General features: G+C 42.1%; 1 protein-coding gene across 4 annotated transcripts in view; it reads left to right on the plus strand.

Annotated features, from left to right (window-relative positions):
* The first annotated feature begins 425 nt into the window (after window positions 1-425).
* The window catches only part of TEC (tec protein tyrosine kinase), a 54,506-nt gene continuing 34,652 nt past the window's right edge, over window positions 426-20,279 (plus strand). The window contains exons 1-5 of one of the 4 annotated variants that reach the window (XM_075709942.1): window positions 429-440; window positions 923-1,038; window positions 11,474-11,581; window positions 14,906-14,946; window positions 19,373-19,555. In XM_075709942.1, coding sequence (XP_075566057.1) covers window positions 19,418-19,555 — 138 coding nt within the window. In that variant the 5' untranslated portion in view covers window positions 429-440; window positions 923-1,038; window positions 11,474-11,581; window positions 14,906-14,946; window positions 19,373-19,417. Of the gene's footprint in view, window positions 441-922; window positions 1,039-11,473; window positions 11,582-14,905; window positions 14,947-19,372; window positions 19,556-20,279 lie in introns of all 4 variants that reach the window. The other 3 variants (XM_075709944.1, XM_075709945.1, XM_075709946.1) reach the window with 3 other exon arrangements.

Below are 20,279 nucleotides of genomic sequence, written 5' to 3' on the forward strand. Positions count from 1 at the left end.
GCCAAAGCACCGCTCACACACATTTAAAGCCAGCTGGTGGCAAGCACACGGGTGCACCTGGATTTGGGTTGCGGGGGGGGAAGGGGGAGTTTGCATCCTGCTCCGAGTTGTAGAATTTGCCTTTTTCTTCTTCTTTTTCTTCACCGGCATGTTTCCGGGCAGCTCCTGCCGGGGTTGTTTGATGTGGGCCACCTTCTTACTTCAGCTCCTCGCCGCCCCGCACCTGCCCCGGGCGCAGGGCTCCGGCGCAGCCCCCCCCCGCCCCCCGCCGCTTCCTTCGCCGCCGCCCCGCGGGGATCCGAGCTCGGCGGGAGGGGGAGGCGCCGCCGCCTTCCCGGGCCGGAGCGGGGGCAGTGCGGTGCCTCCCTCCCGCCCCCTCCTTCCGCCTCCCTCCGCGCCGCCGGCGCCAGGGCTGCTGCGGCGGCGGCCGGGACGCCCAGGTAAGGCAGAGCCGGGGCTGGCGAGCAGCGGGGTGGTCCCGGGGGGGAGTTTATTTCCCCGGGCTGCCCCGAGCGCGGTAAGCGAGACTCCCGCAGCAGCGCCGAGGGCTGGCCCGGGAAGGGTGCTGGCTCCCGGAGCGCAGCCGGCAGCACCCGCTGCTCGCAACTTCCAGCGTAGAAGCATTCCTTGCTCGACGCGGATCTGGAAGGGGGAGCTACGACAAAAGCCGCAATTTAAACCTTTGCTTAAAATTTGCTGTAATGTGCGTAATGTAAGGGGTTGTAGCCCAGGCTGCCAGATCCCTTTAAAGCTTAACGGTGGCCGGGTATTTTCCTGTTTATGCGACTTGCTTCTCTGAGTCTTTCCTTATATCCATGTAACCCCTGTGCTTTACTCACTGTTGCACCTCGTCTCAAGGCACAACCAGCCTTGGGTGTGAGTTCGGTCATCTTAATCATTACCCCTGCTTTCTGTCCCGCAGCGTGGCGGTGAACGCTCTTGCGTAGCCTCACGCCGGGATGCTGCGTACCTGCAGCGCGTGCAGTAGGTGACGAGATTTGCATGCTTGTTTTCCACAGGCTTCCTTTCTGTGGCCCCGTAAGTTGGAACCCGTAATTATTTGAACTGTAAACGGAGCTTTTAGCGTAGACGTGGCCATGAGCTCTCTGCTTGGAATGACAGATCATAGAAGCATAGAATGCTTTGGGTTGGAAGGGACCTTACCGTGACAATTGCTAATCTGAAATACTTAGTATTGTTTTATGAGTCAAATAAGTGAGACTGTAGCTTTTATAGATGGAAAAACTGACCGTGGCAGAAATGCAGGTAAAAAGGTGTCTTGCGAGTACTTACTTCTGGAGCATTTGTTTTAATTTTAGAGTAAATAATGCTGCTGCTTTATCTGTCTCAACTTTGATATAGCGTGGCTGTAGGACAAAGCATTGCTGTTTAATTTCTCTGAACTCTCCAGTGACTGGAAGATGGGTTGTTACAGCTGCTATATAAATGTTCAGGGTATTTTGGGCCATCAGAAAGCAGCACCCATACAAATAGGCCTCCAGTTACACTTGAGGGAGTACCCAGAGTGATTTTGGGAGTGACCTGTGCAGAAGAGGCCCTTTAGGTGTCTGGTCTTGTTTCATGGGTGCTGCTCTTGTAGGTGGGGAGGTAGCTCCTGGGGAGGGTGCTACTCATAGCCTTTTGATGGTTATGGTTTGTAAGGGGTCTACAGCAGGAAAGAGCCCATTTGCTATCAGACTCTCCTCTGATAGTCTTCATATTTCTCTAGGTTTTATTTTACATGTTTTATTTAGTCAGAAGTTGCATCTTATGGTGAAATAAGCACACTTGTCTCTGCATTTAGTCTTCAATGAAAGGGTGCTTTACATGTTCTGCTAAATGTCAGATGAATGTTATGAGTGTTTTGAACCAAATGATTTCTATGTGAGCTTGCCTGCTGAAACCACTGAAAACAGAGCAATGTGGTTATATTTGGTACCTGGTTAATCCCTCCTGTTTTTAATGAGAATTTCACAGGTGTGAAAATCAAAACCAAAGATTTGGAGTTCACATAGTTAAAACATACTGCCAGTTAGACCTCCGTTGCGAAATAATGCTAGTTCTCAGCTGCCAGACCTGATTTTATTAGCCTTTCAAAACTTACAGGTGTGCCACTTTTTTTTTGGATGTTGATGTAGAATTTTAAAAATCTTTTAAAACCATTGATTGTGAGGCAGCTAGAATTATGTCCTAAGTTAAGTTACATTTTAATTCTTAGCTGTGGGCTCAGTATTGTGGATTTGGCATTGCAATGTATCCAGTAGCCTGGCTGACTGCCTACAGCGGCTAATAAGGGAGAAAAATAAAACAGAGCTGATAAAACAGTATCAGCTCCATATTGTTTCATCTTGCCCTGAAACAACATTGTATTCAGAAATGCTGTGATAGTGTGGTATCCTGTAATTAAAGTTAAAATAAGTGGGAAGTAGTTACTTTCACAGAATTGCTTGGAAGCATCAAGAAGTCTTCCCCCTCCACCAAATTTAGGCACAACCTGTTGTAGATTTAATTCCCTCTGTGTTGGCTTATATACTGGATACACAAGATAAGGTGCACAATGGTGTAAGTTTCATACAAATATTTGAATCTCAAACATGCAAAACACTTTCTGTGTATTAAACAATGGAAGTCTGTGCTTCCTGCTGTCAATGCAAAGATCATGGAAAAAATGTCTTCAGCCTGTGTTAACCATTGACCTCTAAGATGTTTTTCTACTTTTGCTTGTTTTAGCTTTTTTTGGTAACCTATTACCTTTTCACTGCTGAACTTGGAACCGTGCTTTTAAAAAAGGCAAGTTTGTGTATGCCAAAGAATCATGTGTATGCCAAAGACTGTTGTAGCAGTCTACAATGGCTCTCCTGCAGAAAAAGGATAAGAAAATACCGGTATAAAAATCAAAAGATATGGAAAGCAGTACTTGGGCAAAGTGGAGTAAAGGTTGGCTTGGAGAAGGTGGCCTGGGATGGTGGCTTTTTTATATTTCAAAGACCATATGTGCTTCTGAAGGATATCTAACATATTCTTCGATTTATGCTACAGATATTTTTCTTATTATGTAGATGCATCTATTTGTACAGAATTACCAATACGCTGGTCAAAAAGCGACAGCAATGGTCAGTCAGTTCTGGCACCATGGAAGCTATAGATGTTCATTAAATGACCTGCTGATACCCATCGCTTCCTCTGTTATGCAAAACACAAGGGAATGACTCTTGTTATGCTGATTGCAGCCTGACAGACCTCCTTCTTGCTGCAGAGGGGTCAGCCCAATTCACCCTAATTCTCTTGGCTGAGGCCTCATGCTAGTGCTAGACATTAGATACGTCACTGATGTAACAGGGCACAACTCTCCAGAAACCAGTGAAACTGCACCTGCGCTTTAACAAATGGTCTGTCGGGTCTCAAAAAATGTATTTTTGTTAACAGAGGGTGTTACTTTTAAAGGCAAATCCCCCATTTGCTCTGCGGGCCCTCAGGCAGAGGAGCACTCTGCTCTCCTGCTTCTGGTCTGGTTTTCTAAGTGTATTTTCTAAAGGAAAAAGCATTAGGAAAGAAAGCGGTGTGTAGGTGAGGGAAGCTGGCGTTCGGGTGGATGCATATGCCCTTTGTCTGGCACGGCAGAAGAGGAACTGGGGAGCAGAGGCTTGTGATTGACCTCTGCCCCGTGGCCATTACAGCTCCGGCAGTTCTCAGTCATCCCCTGGTCTGGCTCAGCTGTGTGGGCCATGATTCAGAGTCAGGGGAAAATAGCATGTGAGAGAAAACTTTGAAAACCAGATAGACTTCTTTTTACACGTGGGGAGACGAGTCTCATTGTAGGAGGTGCTTTGCGGGGAGGGGAGTAGATTTTTACAATTTATTAGAGATGGAGGTGGGATGGAGTAAGGAGAGATCCGTTCCTTGCAAGCACTGTGAAGTGGCCTCTATGTTCAAATGGGATCATGAAATCTCCGGAAGAGTAGCAGAAGCCTCCTGGGAGTAGGTGTGTCCATCATGGGCAGGGTTTACCTTTCTTAGGAAGAATAACATTACCTCAGAGAAGTCTTTGGCTTTGACAATACCCAAACATTTAGGAGGAAAATGACATTGCTGAAAAGATGCATGTTGGTAGGATGACTCTGTCCCATATTCTGGGTGGTTCAGTAAAGCTTGTGCCTAGCTTGGAAGCTAGGTGTGGCCCAGCCTTGGTACTGTGGGCAGGAGAGATGGTTTTCGGGAGCCTGCCGCAGAGAGACAAGTGGCTCTGGGAGAGCCTGAGCCTTGCCGATGGCTGATGTACGAGAGCTGTTCCCCATCTGCCAGAGGCAGCTGTGGGCCTCTGCTGCCGGTGACAGGAAGGAGAAGTGTTTGGCCACACTTGCAGTCACAGCCCCTCTTCCAAGGCAAAGCAGGAGGCTGACAACTGGGCTGCCTTGTTTCAGTTCTTAAGGTGAAAATCCCATGCAACATCAAACAAATGCAGGAAAAAGAAAAAAAAAAAAAAAAACAACAAAAAACAAACAAACCTGCAGCGTGCCGGGGTATGTGGGACTTGGGTGAATGCTTTCTTGGCACTCCTGCTTTTCCTCATTCACGTTTCTCTTATCAGCAGATGTATGAATGGGTACCACTTTGCCACATGCAGGGTATAACTTCATGTATGCTCAAGTAGGTCACAGCTGAGTTTCCTGTCAGGGTAGATTTTGCTTAGCCCTGTGCCTATTATGAGCTGCGATCTGATTAAATCATAAGAATGCTTTAGATTTAGGCCTTGTTTCCACTTGAATGTAAGGCAGAGAAATCTGGCTTTGGGTGGTACAGGAGGTGGGGTTCTTCCTTCTGAACCAGGGTCTGGGCAGGACACCAGGACCCTGCCCCTCTGGAGAGTGCACTGTCCCCTGTCACATTAGACTGGGACCAGTTCCTGACCATTTATGCTTATTAAACAAAAGAAGACCCCCAACCCCCCAGGTTAGCCATGTAACTTGGCATCGGACCCAGATAACTGCCCTTTAGTTTTAGCTGAACATAGTATTCCTTGTAACTCTATCCTAGAGAGACCTGTAAAAAACTTTGTCAGGTTCTGTGTACTAGTCTACCAGGTAGGCAAGATAACACAATACATCAAATTGTTAACATATTCAGGGTTGCTGCTTGTCCTGTGAATTACAGGATGTCCTACATCACAGGCTCAAGCTCCATATCTTGGCAGAAAGAGTAATTGCGTATGTGTTTTCCCTCTACCCCCCTGCAATTATGAGGATCTCTTCCCAGCTGAATTTGCAAACCACAGCCATTCACAGTGCCACAGTGGGAGGAGGAGAGAGGGGGCCTGTCCCACCTTGGGTGGTGTGACCTGATTTGAGGAATGTGCTCTTAACATGTTAAGTGAGTTGAACTGAATGGACTGCTTTTTCTGTCCCATGGGAGATCCTCTAAACTGGTAATCTTAAATATACTTCAGGATCTTTTGGAAGTAAAATTGCTACCTAAACTGTATCCAGCAAAGATGCTTAAAAGAATGTTTTTTAACACAAAGAAATCTAGCACTCGGGTGTTAAGAGTGGCTGGTTCAGAAGGGCCAGTGCAACTTCAATTCAGCTTGCTTACGCATAATGTGTTACGAGATATGTTTAGTTATGTAGCCACATGGGGTTTTCTTTTCCCATCAGGCCACTGTTTCATTCAGACCATGGCTGGTTGGACTGTTTTGGTTTGCTTTATCATGGTGGGCTGTGAGGACCAACTCATCCTCGGTGCCGAAGGCTGGTGCCAGGCTTGCAGCTTAGGTGACCTCTCACTCATCCTCAGTGGCACTTGAATGGAGCAGGTTTACTTGTTGGGAGGAGGTGTATTTACAGCTCTGGTGTGTACAGATGAACTGTGGGGATCTGTCTTATGGGAGGGGAGTTTGGGAGAATGACATGGTGAAAAGGCGGTGGGGTGTGAGAGATCGGCCGGAAGGCTGTGTAGTTCTGCGTTAGGGGTTGCAGGCGGCTCCTCTGCCGTCACAGCGGCTGTCTCTTCCCACCAAGACACTCAAAGCATGAAGAGGATTACAGTTGTCTGATTAAAAAAATAGTCATGGGCAAGCAGCAAAATTCCCTCGATTTTTGTTTAGTTACTTTCTGGATCTCTTGAACTGAAACTAACTCTGAAAGTCAGTGTGAAGCAGGCACTCCCCATGAAAACCTGAGACATAGCCATAAAGGACTATCTTATCTTACTTTTGCAGTGTCTTAACTTCTTGTAATTTTGACCTCAGTGGGACTGGATTGTGGCAGCACAATGACTGGTGATGCCCCTTCTGTAATTCCTTATGCCTCACCATAAATAATTGGAGTGGAGTAAAATACTATTAAGCATTAATGACCATATTGCATGATGTCTCAAAGAGAGTTTAAGCTGAATGGTGTTCCTTAAGATGATAAACGTCTTGTGATGCCTGACAAATGCTCATTCCCTGTTTAGCTCGCAACAGTTGAAACACCTTGACATCTGCGAACTAACATTGAGAGCAGAGATAACAAGCTGCTTTGCTAGAAATGCTCACTGCCTTGCAGGAGTGAGAAGATGGGAAAACATGAGACCACAGCACTGCCTCAGTTGTGTTTATTTTCAGATTCAGTGAGAAATTTTTCCCCTGAATTAATAATTATATTTTGACATGAGTGAAGCTGAAGTCCCCTGGTATTCCTTGTTGTGTAGGCTGCACTGTATGTGAAGGAGAAATTCTTTAAGGTCACAGCCTGGATTTTCAGTCCTGTATGTGGAGACTTTATTAGTCTGAAATGCAAGTGAAAGCTTAACAATCTAATGGAACTCTAAAAATAATTTTAGGGTAGAACTCTGTGGGATCTGCCTTGCTAACTTCAGGCAAATAGGTGTCACTCTTCCAAGTATGTCTCCAGAAAGTACCCAGCAGTGTAGATTCTACTTGGAGAGGTCTTTGTTTTTTAATTTTTAATCCCTATCATAACATACATGTGGTTCAAGCACAGAGAACCACAGAAACTGAAAGACTTTGTTAGCTGATTAAAGAAAATGAAAGCTGCTGTAAGGACAGTCCTTCAAGTAGTATGTCAGCTAGACATGCACAAAGCATGTGAACATGAAATTTGGTCTAGAAGCATTACTTCTGCAATTTTGAGCATAATCAAGCAGTAATTCTTGCACTAAGAGTCATGTTGTCCTGCCTCGGTGAAGTGAGGGTGTGGTATGATGGGGAGGGAATTTTGATTTTCATTTATGTGAAGTTTTCCCTGTAACCTATCCAACACAACAGGGTAAGAGAGTCTGGAATTAGAAGATAAGAACACTGACCTTGCCAACGCCACCGCTTTGGTATGCGTAGCCCTGAATTCCCAGATGTGGAAACAGTAGTACGAGATCTCGGCTGAAATGTAAATGGTCATTCATTTTGGATTCAATCTCTTGCGCTTGTTCTGTAGCGGAGGGGATGTATCCTGGTGAAAACGATGCAGGGGAAACTTGACAAACAGGAACTTGCAGTATTTCCTGTTCCCCACTTGCTGCCTTGGGTTTTTCCTCATGCACAGAAGGCAGTTCTGACCTGTAACTTTAGATGTATCAGCACTGTCTGTATGAGAGAGGTTTGGGGCTAGTCAGTCACTCAGTAGGTGCCAGAAAGCAACAATTATTAAGTGGCCTTATAATACTACCTCAAAATAAAGACTTTGAGAGGAAATATACCCATTACTCAATGTGGATGCCAACATGTGAGTTGTGGCCAGTAGTTCATCTGAGTCAACTTCACAGCTTTGTCTTCAGCTGAAATTCCCCTGTTTATTATTGAAACATTTCTTACTGTGTAGCTTCCACATAGTCTAGTGTGCGCTTGTTTCTGTCTCTATTTAAAACCAGTTATTAATATAAGTGTATATCTTATTAATAGCCCTATTAATGAATGTGTTTAAACATAGTGTAGTTTCTGGTATATTTGATTTGAATTAAACAGTCATAATGCGGGGGGAAAAAAGCATGTTACGTACATTTTTAGTATATATTGCTAGCATCTTACTATATAGCATATGGTTACCTGGGCTATATCTTTTGCATGCCTAATATTGTTAAAAGTATAATACTGGTGTACAGACATTGGAATTGCTTCTGGTAGAGGGTGCAGGGCATGCAGGAGCCGTGCTTAATCTTTTGCTCACAAACCTGTTTAACTCTTGCCTCAGATAACCTAACTAGTCAGTGAAAACTTCAATATTACAGCTTGCTGTTAAGGTGTTCTTCATAGACTGCTGAAAAGCAACTAAAAGGCTAACTAAAAAAAGGATATGATTTTATTAAGCTTATTTTCTCTCTAGAGAGAGAACAGTTGGTTTTGTGCCTACAGTGGGGCTGTTAACAGTTATTCCTATGGAGTAGACATAAACTTGGCTTACATGTATTCTACGTGAATGACCTAGAAGGGTGGATGCTTGATAAAAGATATAAAGATGATTGTGATTTTAGCAATATGGAGAGTAGACTGTGGTCTTCAACAACCTGGGAAAAAGTAACAGCACATCCCTGGAGCTGGTTCAGGGCTATCTCATCTGTTTCTGTTAAATTGGTGTTAATATGAAAGAAGAACAATACAGCAGCCATCACTTCTCTCTAACCTAGTGCTTATCCAGGGGTAGGTTTCTCTTCTGCAAGCTGCATGCCTAAGAGTCCCCCCAAATTCCCTGAAAGGCAACTAATTTCTTTGCAAATTTTCCCTGACCTCAGGACTTCCTTGCAGCTCTTTCCAGCCATATGCTTATTTTATGATCGTGTGGCTCTTAGCTGGGAGGTAGCCAATTTATTACAGATGGGTCTGGACTGGTTTTCCCACAAGCCATCCCTTTGCACTGAGGTTCAAGGATGCATGTGTAGCTGTCATTCTGTAGATACTGAAGTACTCAGCTGGCTTTTATGTTGCAGATGCTACAAGTTTTTATCCATTTTTAGGAAGTAATATAGTTTCCATATAGCTGCAAAGGAGGGGGAAAAAATAATATTTTGAGGAGCACTGCAGAAGTGATAGAAGGATTTATACCTGAATTCTGATGAGACAGTTCTATCTGACTAAAGAAAATCTGATGACTGAAATGATAGAAATAAGATTAGGAGAAAAACAGATGAAGAGCTGCAGCCTGCTATCAATTTGGGAAATGGTAGTTTCCCTGAAAAAGTAAAAAGTTCCTTTACATTACTTGTGAATAAACTGGAAGTGCAAAATGCAGGTGACAGGTTGCTAGGTCAATAGCTTGCTTCCCTAGCAATAAACAGCAAATATATAGTTGATGTTTGCAGGGTGTCTTAAAATCAAATGCTGTTTTGATCCAATTCAATTTTGAGGAACTTCTCCAAATAAACTAATCTCACTAATTGTACTGCTGGCTGGCACGTTGCAAGGGTGAATTGCTGCCTTTGAGTACTGTCAGATCATTATACCTGGTCTAGCAGGGATCCGATGGACTGCATAGTCTGAGCTTTTGTATCTAAAGACTGGGTTTTGAAGACGAATTTCAAAACCTGTGTATCCATACCACTGGATTTCCTGTAGGCATTGAGAAAATTACAGGTGCTCTGTGACCCACTGTGCTTCTACCTATGCAAGGCATATCAAGTCATTTAAGGGTAGCTTGGGACAGAGAGTGATTGAGGTGAAGTGATAATTGATGCCAGCTTCTAATTCGTGTGGGATGTACCTACTGACCACGTAAGTCTTGAGACATGGAAAATACATTTTTTAGTTCATAAAGCTTTATCAAACTTAAACCCAATCCGGTTCACGGCATTCTTTGAAAATTGCATGTCAACCCAGGAATGAGTGACTCAATATCTTGTCTGGTTTTTTTGATGGAGTTCAGGTGAGAGAAGCTAGCAACAAGCTGGCTAGGATCACAAGCAGGTGCAGCAGAATCCGCACCTGCTGGAGTGTGGGTAATGAGTAATTCCAGAGTAGTGTTTAGTAGTGCAAGTGCAGGGTGGTGCTGGTACTGCTTTTCTGCAATCAGGAGCCAAGCCAGGATTTCTGTGGCTCCAGCTGTGGTATATAGATGTACCAGTGGCACTTTGCCATGGCAGTCCTTTGATGCAGAGACCAGACAGTATTTCAGGCTTGCTTATTGCTGGCAAATTATGTTCAAGCCAGAAAAGATTTCCTTCAGCCACTGGTAACTTTTAAGATGATTCCTGGTGATGATCTAGAAGGCTGGGTGTTGCTTTATGTGTTGAAATATTGTTGTAGGAGATTGGTTCTAGCTCCAGAATGAATGGGCTTGGGACCAGAGGAGAGGTGGTGCTAGATGGTTAATAGGTGGCTTATTTCTACCATTCTCCACTTTAAGAGATATGTCAGCTCAATGGTTCAAAACAAGACTGTGGTGATGTTCAAATTAGTGCAAAGTTAGGTTCACTGTATTGGTATCGGTTACCCGGCATGTATGCTGGCGGAGTAGAACAAGTTAACTGTAGTAGTTGGAGAGCAAGTAGTTGTTTGAGGGGAAAAAGTTCATCTTGGAGTGTTTGGAAGGAGAAGTAACTGAGGAAGTGTTAGTCATTCCCCGTGAATAAAGCAAGTTATAATTTGTATGTATTACAGTGTTTTAGTTAGACCATGTCAAAAGAGTGACTTGAATACTGAAATAAATTGAGCTTATTTTTGGTGTAATACATCACGTACTGATCTGAGATTGTACAACATTTGGAAAAACAAATTGTGAAGAAAGTGAATTAAACTGACTCCTTTAATGTAATTAAAAAGTATAGCCTTAGGCACTGTTGAACTCTTTCCTCTTTTTTTTTTTCCTTCTCTTCCCCGTAGATTTGATTTGCAGTTTTGTGTACAATAGCAATTGACCTCCTACTTAATTCTGTTTAGGAATCCTAAAGCTCACCATTAGGTTCAACCTCTGTTTTAACAGAACATCTATGATTTATTTTTTCCATCCCTCTGAATCTCTCCCTTCTTAGAGAAGTAGGAAAAGTTTTTGCACAAGCATTGCCCGTTTCCTTTGCCAGTCTCATCTTTGCCTGTTTCTTTAGTAAGTGGGTGTTACTGTTTCTCTTTCCTTCTTATCGGCAGGGGATTTTAGGAAAAACGCTGAGGCAGCAGCTCTACATTACCAAATGCCCACCCAGTGCCGCAGAGCCAGCGGGGGACTGGCGGAGTAGTCTCAGTCTGTGTAGAAGTGAAGTAAATAGACTCTACTCTCTCTGTGCTTCTGCTCCTCCAAACCAATGCCGTGCTGGTTTGGAGGTAGTTCTTCCATTTTCCTCTCTAACCTTACTTTGAACATACTTGCCAGAACAAAGAGGACTGTTTCCTTTTGAAGGTACATACACATGTAAGAAGTACCAGTATACCACATACCTCCTCCCAGTTCAGACCCTGACCTTTGCTTTCTGTTCATGCTGTATTTCTTACCTCTTCTCTGTCAGCTGAGGGCCAGTTATATTTGTGCAAGTAAACTAAACTAATATTCTTCACCAGACCTTTACGCTGTACAAGTGAAGAAGCAAATCTCTTTATGCCTTATCTGCCCAGCTGCAGCCAAACTCCTCGCAGCATCCTGAAGTCCTGGTGACGGCACCACAGTGGGTAAGAGCTGCTGTATGTCAGCAGAAAATTAAGTTTACCACTTTCACTGCGCTTTATACCTGGTATTTAGAAATAAAAATAAACCTGAGCAAGAAAGTTCAGACCCAGGAAAATCTGCTGTCTCCTTTCTAAGGCTTAATATCAAATACCAGTGCATAAAAATGTTAGCCAGTCTTGGATTTGGTCCCTGCTTGAACAGCGTGGATTAGGCATCATGGAAGTGGCAGCAAGTGCTACACCAGGCAGTGTGTACAGCTATTGACGGCATCCTCAGTCAGCTGTTCAAATTCACCACTGTGATAGCACTGTTTCCCTCATTCAAAAACCAAAATCTACCCTCAAAACGAAGTCTTTAAAAAGAAAGTGAAGTTGCTTTCTTTTAACTGCCTTCTCTAATTTTAATCTTCCTTTGCTTGAATCAAATGTGTGATAAATAAACTATAGCTAATTTTATCACATGTGATTTTGCTGGCTGTTGCAGGAGGTTTTGTCAGAAGGCCCAACTGGGGATAAGTTTATCTTGTAAAGTTTGGTCTGCCTGTGCACTACGGCCACCAAATAGGCAAAGCTCTATGGAAGCTGTGTGAATGCAGTAAACCCTGTTGACAGACAGGATATTTCAGTTTATGTCAGACTGCATATGGCTTCTGGTGAGCCCAAAACCACAGGTTCTCAGTAGAAGAGGTCAGTTCTGCCTGCAGAAGACTTGAGATTGGGTTTCTTCTGTGGGAAGCACTGTTCAGTTGTGGTAGGCTGCCTCGAAAGCTTTTCATAGTCTACAGTAAAAATAAGGTGGTAACTTGGGATGCTGGAGTGGAATTTAACAATAGTAGCTAATGCTGATAGGATTTTTATGGAAATAATACCAACCATTAACTGCTGTATATGGGTTGAGCAGAGGGTGATGCAAAGCTGCATTATGTATGTGGTTATAGAACTATCTCAAGTCTAAAAAAAATTAGACAGGCAGAGTATTTGAGATTCTCTTACTGTTAAAGGTTTTCTGTATATGGTTTTGCATACATTTTAAATTACCTTTCCCATAAATATGATGAATTACAAAAATATGATGAATTATGAAATACGATCCATTATGAAATATGATTAAAATTATGAAATATGATGTGTGTTATTATGAAATATGATTAATTACCCTCTATATATGTACATATGCATAAAGCCATCTCCTCCCCCAACAACATAAACCATGAGCTTTTAATGTCATGTTATTACTTAGCGTTGGAAAAAGGGATGAAGGTGGGGTTAAACTTTAATCTATATAGATGATGGTAAAGAACAACACAGACTTTTCACAAGCATTGAAACAGCAGCAAAAACAAAGGCTTGGCAATGTTACAGCCATACCAATGTCACTTTGCAGGTAATACAGTAGGGGAACAAGTTTGTATTCAGGAAGATTTGCAACTCATGAGCAGTGGGTTTTGCTTATCTTTAGCACAGAAATGAAGATGACTTTCTAGTGTTCGATGAAATTGCAAGGTGAACTTGTACCTTTTGACTAACAAAAGGGAAGTTGGAAGTTTGACAAATGGGAAGTTGGGGATAGCATACAGTGCAAGAGCTGAATACTTGCTCTATTGCCAATGCTTCTTGAGGTAGTGACACATTCAAAAGCTTTTTATCTTTAGAAAGGGCAGGTGGCTGAGCGTGTGGAAGGTCAGTAGGCTGTGAAAACTCTTAGACTTTGCTACTTTAACTGATGTTCCAAAGTCTCTTTTTGTGTCTTGCTTTCCTGTGTCCCAAACGAAGTTTCAGCTTTATTTTCTTCCAGCAAAGAACATTACAAATGGAAAAGAGGTTTTTGATCTGAATAAACTGAGGGCAAAATAGTCAGTGAAAGTCCATAGGTATTGCAGAGCTTATGTGGAAGAAATAAGAAAAGCTACAAATACTCAGCTCTAGAGGAATTAATAAAAATATAAGAAGTTGTTGAGGACGGTGAAAATTGATCAGTCCATCCTTTATAGTATGCCATAGTGTTGCTAACTCAGTTAGCAGTAAATAATTTAAATTAAAAAATGCCCATGTCAGCATATTTTCTACATCATGGATGGTAATAATGTAATTTTTGTTTCATAAAGCAGAGGTTCCTTTCCTAAATAATTTATTTGTGAGGGAATTGGAGAAGGTGCACTATAAAGCTGTGAAAGGATAACTTAGTCATTGGAGTGTACTACTTAAAGGAGGTCACAATAAAGAGCAATAGCTGAGTTTACAAATGATTTGGACACATGTACATGTCATTCTTATAAATCTGAACTCATCATTGTAAGGGGAAAGAAACCTTTTTGCTGCTTTTACCACTTTTCCTGAGCTGTTTTGGGCACTTTGGCTCTACTCTCTTTTGTGACAATTGATGGTCCACTTTGGTGTGATGAACCACCTCGATGCCAGGTGACCCTATCTAAAAGGAAGTATCACTTTTTCAGCATTTTCTTCACCTACCACAGCTACCTAAGTTAAAATGCTAAAAGGAAACAAATGCTTGTATTTTGTAAAATGTGGTGAGCCTGTTTCCAAGGAATTTTGGAAAACCTGTGCTGGTTGCAATGAAATATTCCTTCTGCATGTGTACATAAGTAGCTATCAATTGAACAAAGGATACTTTGCAACATCACATGGTTATCTCAGACAATCTCCAGTCAAAGAGTTGTCACTGAATTACCCCTTAGCCTGTTTACTTTTTAACCTAAATTTAGTGCAAACAAATATTAATTTTATTTTCACAGGATCTGATTATATAAAAAATTAGCCAGTTATTATTTGGCTGACTTTCCAACAGAGACTGGGGTTTTGCAAACCTTTGGGTGTAATTTTGAAATCTATTTGAAAGTAGCCCCCTCAAATTCCATTTCTGTTGGTTTAAAAAAAAAAAATAGCTTGCATATGATAGAAGTGGTTTCTGAGTCTGCTTAAAAAAAAAAGGCAGCAAATCCAAGTATTTTTTTTTACTTCTCCTTTTTCTGGCATATGATACATTTCAGATATCATTACAGTATTTTTCCCCCTCAATTCCAATTTTAAAATTATGACAGATTATGCTAAACTATATTTTCCTGTATTTATTTCTGTGAAACTTACTGTTTAAACAGGGTTTAATAACAGTTGTCTTTTACTCAGTTGTCTTTTTTATTTTATGGAGTTTGAATCTGCAACCTTGGATGTGGGGCAAAAAGGCTTTTCTACCATTTGAAGCACAAGAGCAGATTTTGCAATCCTTGCTTATGCTAAGTAGTAATTATTCAAATAATCCTGTGCTGGATAGCCATGTAAGTAACTATTCACACGTAACTTGGTTTGCAGCTTCTTGATAAAGCAACGGCAGCTTCAGCAGAAAAACCAGGGTAAGGAGTTCTCCTTTTCTTCTTCCTTCTGTACTGTTTCTGCTCTCTACCCAGAGCTGCAGCATGCTGCCTATTCACTTACCCTGCTGCAGCTGTTTGCAGGGACACATTATGAACTTGATCAACAAATTGATCTGAATTAATTAACCCCCCCCCCCCCCCACACACACACTCTTTCTGGAAGAGTTACAGATTTGAGTCAGAAGTACAAGGTACTGCCTGTGTACTTAAAATTGATGTTTTGATTTAAAAAAAAAACCAAACTTGAATTAGTTAATATTGCATCATTTAAATTAATTTACTGCGCTAGGTGATATGTTTTCAGTGCTGAATTCACAGACCTGGAATTGCTACCGATTTGGATTGATGTGCCCAAAATCTGAAAAAGAACAGTTGTGCAGGATGCATGAAACCCAGGTCACAAAGCAAGGATGCCTATTTCTTAGAGGGACTCGCTATCTGGGATGGCAGGCCATCAGCTTAGCATTAAGACTTTGCACAGGAGAATCCAGATTCCTAGGCAAATGCTACCATTGCTAAGGAGAGGTGAAACTCAGAAAACAGAGTTTCAGATTGATTTTTATTTTTGTTTTCAGCCACAGACAAATGTTTTATGTTGGTGTTAATTTTCTGACTGTTGTGATAAGTGTGTCTTTCGGAATGCCTTTTTTCTTCTGAACCATTCCATGACTCTGTGGTACAAAGCTTTCTGCCATAAAAAGTGACAATTACTTAATCCATTTGGATTGAGAAGCCCTGGTCAGACTGGGATGCGCTTTTGCTTTTCTACTCACTTGGACTTCCACTGGGATTTTCCTCCATTTATTTACCGGTTTGAATGTTATAAGTGCTTACGGACAGGCTTGCGGTGACTAATTGTTTCAATAAACAAACACAATGCAGGAGCTGGGAGTGGGAACCGGGAGATGTGTGGGTAGTGTTGCAACTGCTGGTAACTGATGTTACCTCATCGCTTAGTGCCTCAGTCTTCCCCAGTGAAAACCAGGGAAGGTGGCATGCATAAGAAACATTGTCTAAAAGTAAAAACTTGCTTTGTACAGCTTGACCAATAGAATTAACAGATTCATCTTAATAGTTGTTGGGGTTTGATTTGAGGAAAGTGTGTGGTGACTTTGCGGCCGTACGGGTGAATGTGTGTAAAATGTGAAGATGGATCAGTGCAAGTTGATGCAGACTTCTTGGTACTTAAATTTGAGAATGTTTCCCCACCCTAAAAAAGCTGAGAATCTGTAACTCTTTCTGATTTCAGTCATGATTCTGAGTACTCGGCATCTCTGCAAATTAGATCATGTTTGTTGTGTAGCTAAGGTTGGCAGGGAACAGAGCAAGTACTTGGCAGGAGATACTATGAAAACTTTAGATGGGTGGCAGCACGAAACTCCCACAGCTGTTGGGGAAAAATATAACAATGTGTCATGCAAACAGCTTCATGAACTGAGGAATGCTCTGGGAACAATGGAGTATTTTGGGGGGGGGGGGGGAAGTGCAGAAAAGTTCTAGAACTGTACTGAAGAAAAAGTAGTGATGTATGGGTTTGCTAAGAGGTAAGGCTGGCTGTTACAGGTGCTTCTCAATCAAGTATTGCAATTTTGGAAAGGAACCTTCAGAATAATAGGTGAGGGTTCAGTTGTCCTGAGCCTTATTTGTGGAAACAGAAATGTGGCTAGAGCTATTGGCTTGGAAAAAACCCCAAACAAAACAGGTTTCTGTGACCAAATGCAGATTCAAAGGCTGATCTTCTGACCTGAGAAACCGGTTCTAATCTGCAGAGATCGCCATAGCAGCGATAATTCAGTGTAGCAACCAGGTGCAGACATTGACCAATTACATTATTGATGTGTTTATTTTTTTAACACTGATTTTGTCAAAGGGATTTTCTGGGTTTTTTGTATAATGCTAATGTGACCAAAGAGGGCTGGTAGGGAAATGGAATATTTTAGCATTATCAGTATTGAGGTTTGAAATCATAGTTAATTTTGAATCCTTCTTGTGCTCTCTAGTGTAGCACTCTAGGGATGTCTGAGATCACAGTTTCTAAGACAGATAATAATTACATTTTTCTTAAGTGCCAACAGAGAACTTGTACTATAGAGAATGGAAGGATTGTTTTGAGTGGGAGAGGCTGTGATGGGAACCCTTAGTTCCATGTGCCTTAAGCTGGTCTGAAAGTTAATGCTGACTTTTAATTCTTTGAACCATGTTTGTATTTTCACTTTGTGGTAGTATCTTCCTTCTGCAATTACCTTTAAGATTGCCAATTTAATTTTTAAAGGGCAATAAACAGAATTAGGCAGATTTAGCAATTAAAGAATGCACTCAAGACAATTACTGATTAAAAAAGATCTGCCTTCTTCCCAGGAATGCAGTGTGACGGATGACCAACAAAATGTATGCATGTACCCACATCAGAGAAAGAGGAAAACCAAAGAGAGACTATTAATCATAATCACCATTTCCAATCCTATTATAGTCTTTTACTTACGTATCCTAATCTGGTCTTATTTTGTAGTTCCATGTAAACCACAGACTAATTATTTTAGCATATGCACAGATATACCTTGAAAAGAAAAGGATATTTTAAAGCAGTGAACAACTACATCCAGCTATGTGAAATAGCAGGAGTGTGGGATATGAGAGCTTAGTTGGCCAAAACAGGGAGTGAAATGTGGTATCAGGGCTAGACTGGAAGGCACAGGGTGTCATTTCATGTACTGTCACAACAAATAATGACATGCTTGGGCACAAAGCAAAAGGAGAGGCACTAAAGTGAATTAGTTTACATTTAATTTAAACTTTACTTTTGTAAGGGAATGTTGTGAGGAGGGCTGTGGCTCTTCGAGCTTCTCTGCACAATGCTGTGAAATGCACTATTTTGTCAATGCTGAAGTTATGTTGCCCACAGAGAAAAATGTATGTACATTTCCCCAGTGAAGACCGAAATACTCTAAGTAGTAAATAGGTACATAACTTAAGCCCTGTGAGGTGAAAAAAGGGGTTTTTTTTTATATAGGCTGGGGGGAAATTTCCCACTGGTACAGAGATCTGCAGTGCTTACCTAGGGCTTGAGCCTGTTGACACACAACCGTGTGTCCTGTCCCCACATCCCCGCCCCCATATGCACACTTGAAGATACTCATCGTCACTGGTGCTTCAGCAGATGCTGCTGTTCCTTTTTCAAGCCATGGGCTTGAAACCGTGATGCATGGCTTCAGCCCACAGCTGTGCTGCTGTAGCCCAAGCTGTGGTCAAGGTCTGCACCTGCAGTGTGTCCTGGCTTTGGAGTGTGGCTTGAGGTGGGGGCCAGGTGATGCAGCAGGCTGGTCTGGCAGAAAGCTAGCAAAGGAAAAGGTAATGGGGGGGAAAAAAGGTTTCTGGAACAGCTTCTCCACAACCTCTCCCACACCTTTCATTCCTGCCTCCGTGCCACCTCATGTGTTAAGTCTGCGCAGGCAGCGGTCTGTGCTGCATGATGAAATGTCTGGTTGGATCCCTTCCCTAGCCCGCTTCCCAGCCGAGCGGGAGCAACACTTGCACCCACACAAGGCAGAGTGGTATGGTGGGGCAGCAGTGAGCAGATGAGGGAGGAAGTCAGCTGTGCTTGAGCTGGCATCATTGTAAAGAACAGAGAGAATGCCTGGCACTTTCTGTCAGGGCTCTGGAGCCAGACTTGCAAACCAAGTAACCATGGGTGCATTTTTTTTTATGTACGAAGCCTGTCGTTCAGGTATCAATCATGGTGTAAAACTTAAAGCAGCTTGATGTTACTGAGCGACCAGAACTGGCAGAATTAAATGATTTGGACTGTTGACGGTCAGCATGAAGTCTTTCTAAATAGAAGATGGAGGGAATATACTTAGTGATTTCTGAAAAATAAGCTCCAATTCTCTGTTCTCAAACTGACATCTTCTAAATGACTGTTTACATCTGAAAACTTACATCAATATAATTGGGGTGAATTTTCAAAATTACTTGCTGATCCATGTCCAATTTTGTATATCAAACACTTTTGCAAATGGCATTTATATATGCACAGGCCTAGCAATTGAAACTTCGATAGACACTAGGACTTTGCAGTGAAGAGCAATTGCACGCTGCTGTTTGCCTGGAGCATGTTTTGGGCTTTTTGCCCATACTTTCTGTGGCGTAGCCTGCAGTGTCCCTTATTTCAGCCCAGTCAAGTACAGCTTTTGACTTCCTGGGAACGTGTCAGTGCAGCGCTCATCTGAGCAAAGCTTGTGCTTTCTTGTCTAATAATTAACTTTTGTAAGCTTCCAGATGCTTAGGGTGAGCTCCAGCTTTCTGTATACTCAGGTAGTTTCACTTATAAGTAGAAGCTCTTTTTACTACAGAATCTCCAGATCTGTGATCCACTAAAGATACCATAATGATTTTTCTATCTTTGCAGGAATTGATATTCAATGGCTAAAACCAAAGGTGACAAGTGGCTGAAATGAATACGACTACTATCCTACAAGAGATTTTGATTAAAAGATCACAGCAGAAGAAGAGGACTTCTCCGTTAAACTACAAAGAGAGGCTTTTTGTACTTACAAAGTCTATGCTAACGTACTATGAAGGTCGAGCAGAGGTAGGAGGCACAGATTTATGCTATAGACTGCCTTTGTTCTATTTTGCTTTTGTATACTATTGGCTTTTTTCCTACTGTATATCATACTGTCAGGAGTAGATGGGGGCAATGGCCATGGTGGTAATGAACATGAGCTGCCATTATCTTTTATTTATAATGCAGATTTACAGAGATGTAAATAACTTATCTGGTAGTCAATGTGAACTGGTTCTTACTCAGAGCAGTAGTACATAGTCAGGATGCCAGGAATAAGATAAAACAGCTTTTATAGCTGGTCATCAAAGCTGATTTCTTTCTCTCTCCACATAGATGAAAGATCACTGCTATCACAAAGTGGGGAAAAAGGTAGGAAAACTTGTAATTGTAGTTGCTTGTGGCCATGTTTACTGTGAAGGCCATTACTTTCACATCTGGGAATTAACTGAATTCAAACAGGAGAAAGAGCGTTTGATAGGAGCAGTGCATTGCAGACCAAGTTCACTAGAGATGAGTTTCATTACAGTGGATCATGTAACCTAGTGACTGAAATTAAGCTGGAAGCAGTTTATTTTTGGCATGACTAACAGCTCATTGCTGTTACTACTTTATGTAAATTCAGTTATACCAGAAGTCAATAGTGTAAACCAGGCAAATCCTCAGAGCAGCATTTTTTTTAAATGAGCTCCGGACTCTGTTTCATCAAGATCACCTGCCCCTGGAGTGCCCTGTCATATCTTTTAGTGCT

Source organism: Pelecanus crispus, chromosome 4 (genome assembly GCF_030463565.1).
Source record: "Pelecanus crispus isolate bPelCri1 chromosome 4, bPelCri1.pri, whole genome shotgun sequence".
Taxonomy (NCBI): Eukaryota; Metazoa; Chordata; class Aves; order Pelecaniformes; family Pelecanidae; genus Pelecanus; species Pelecanus crispus.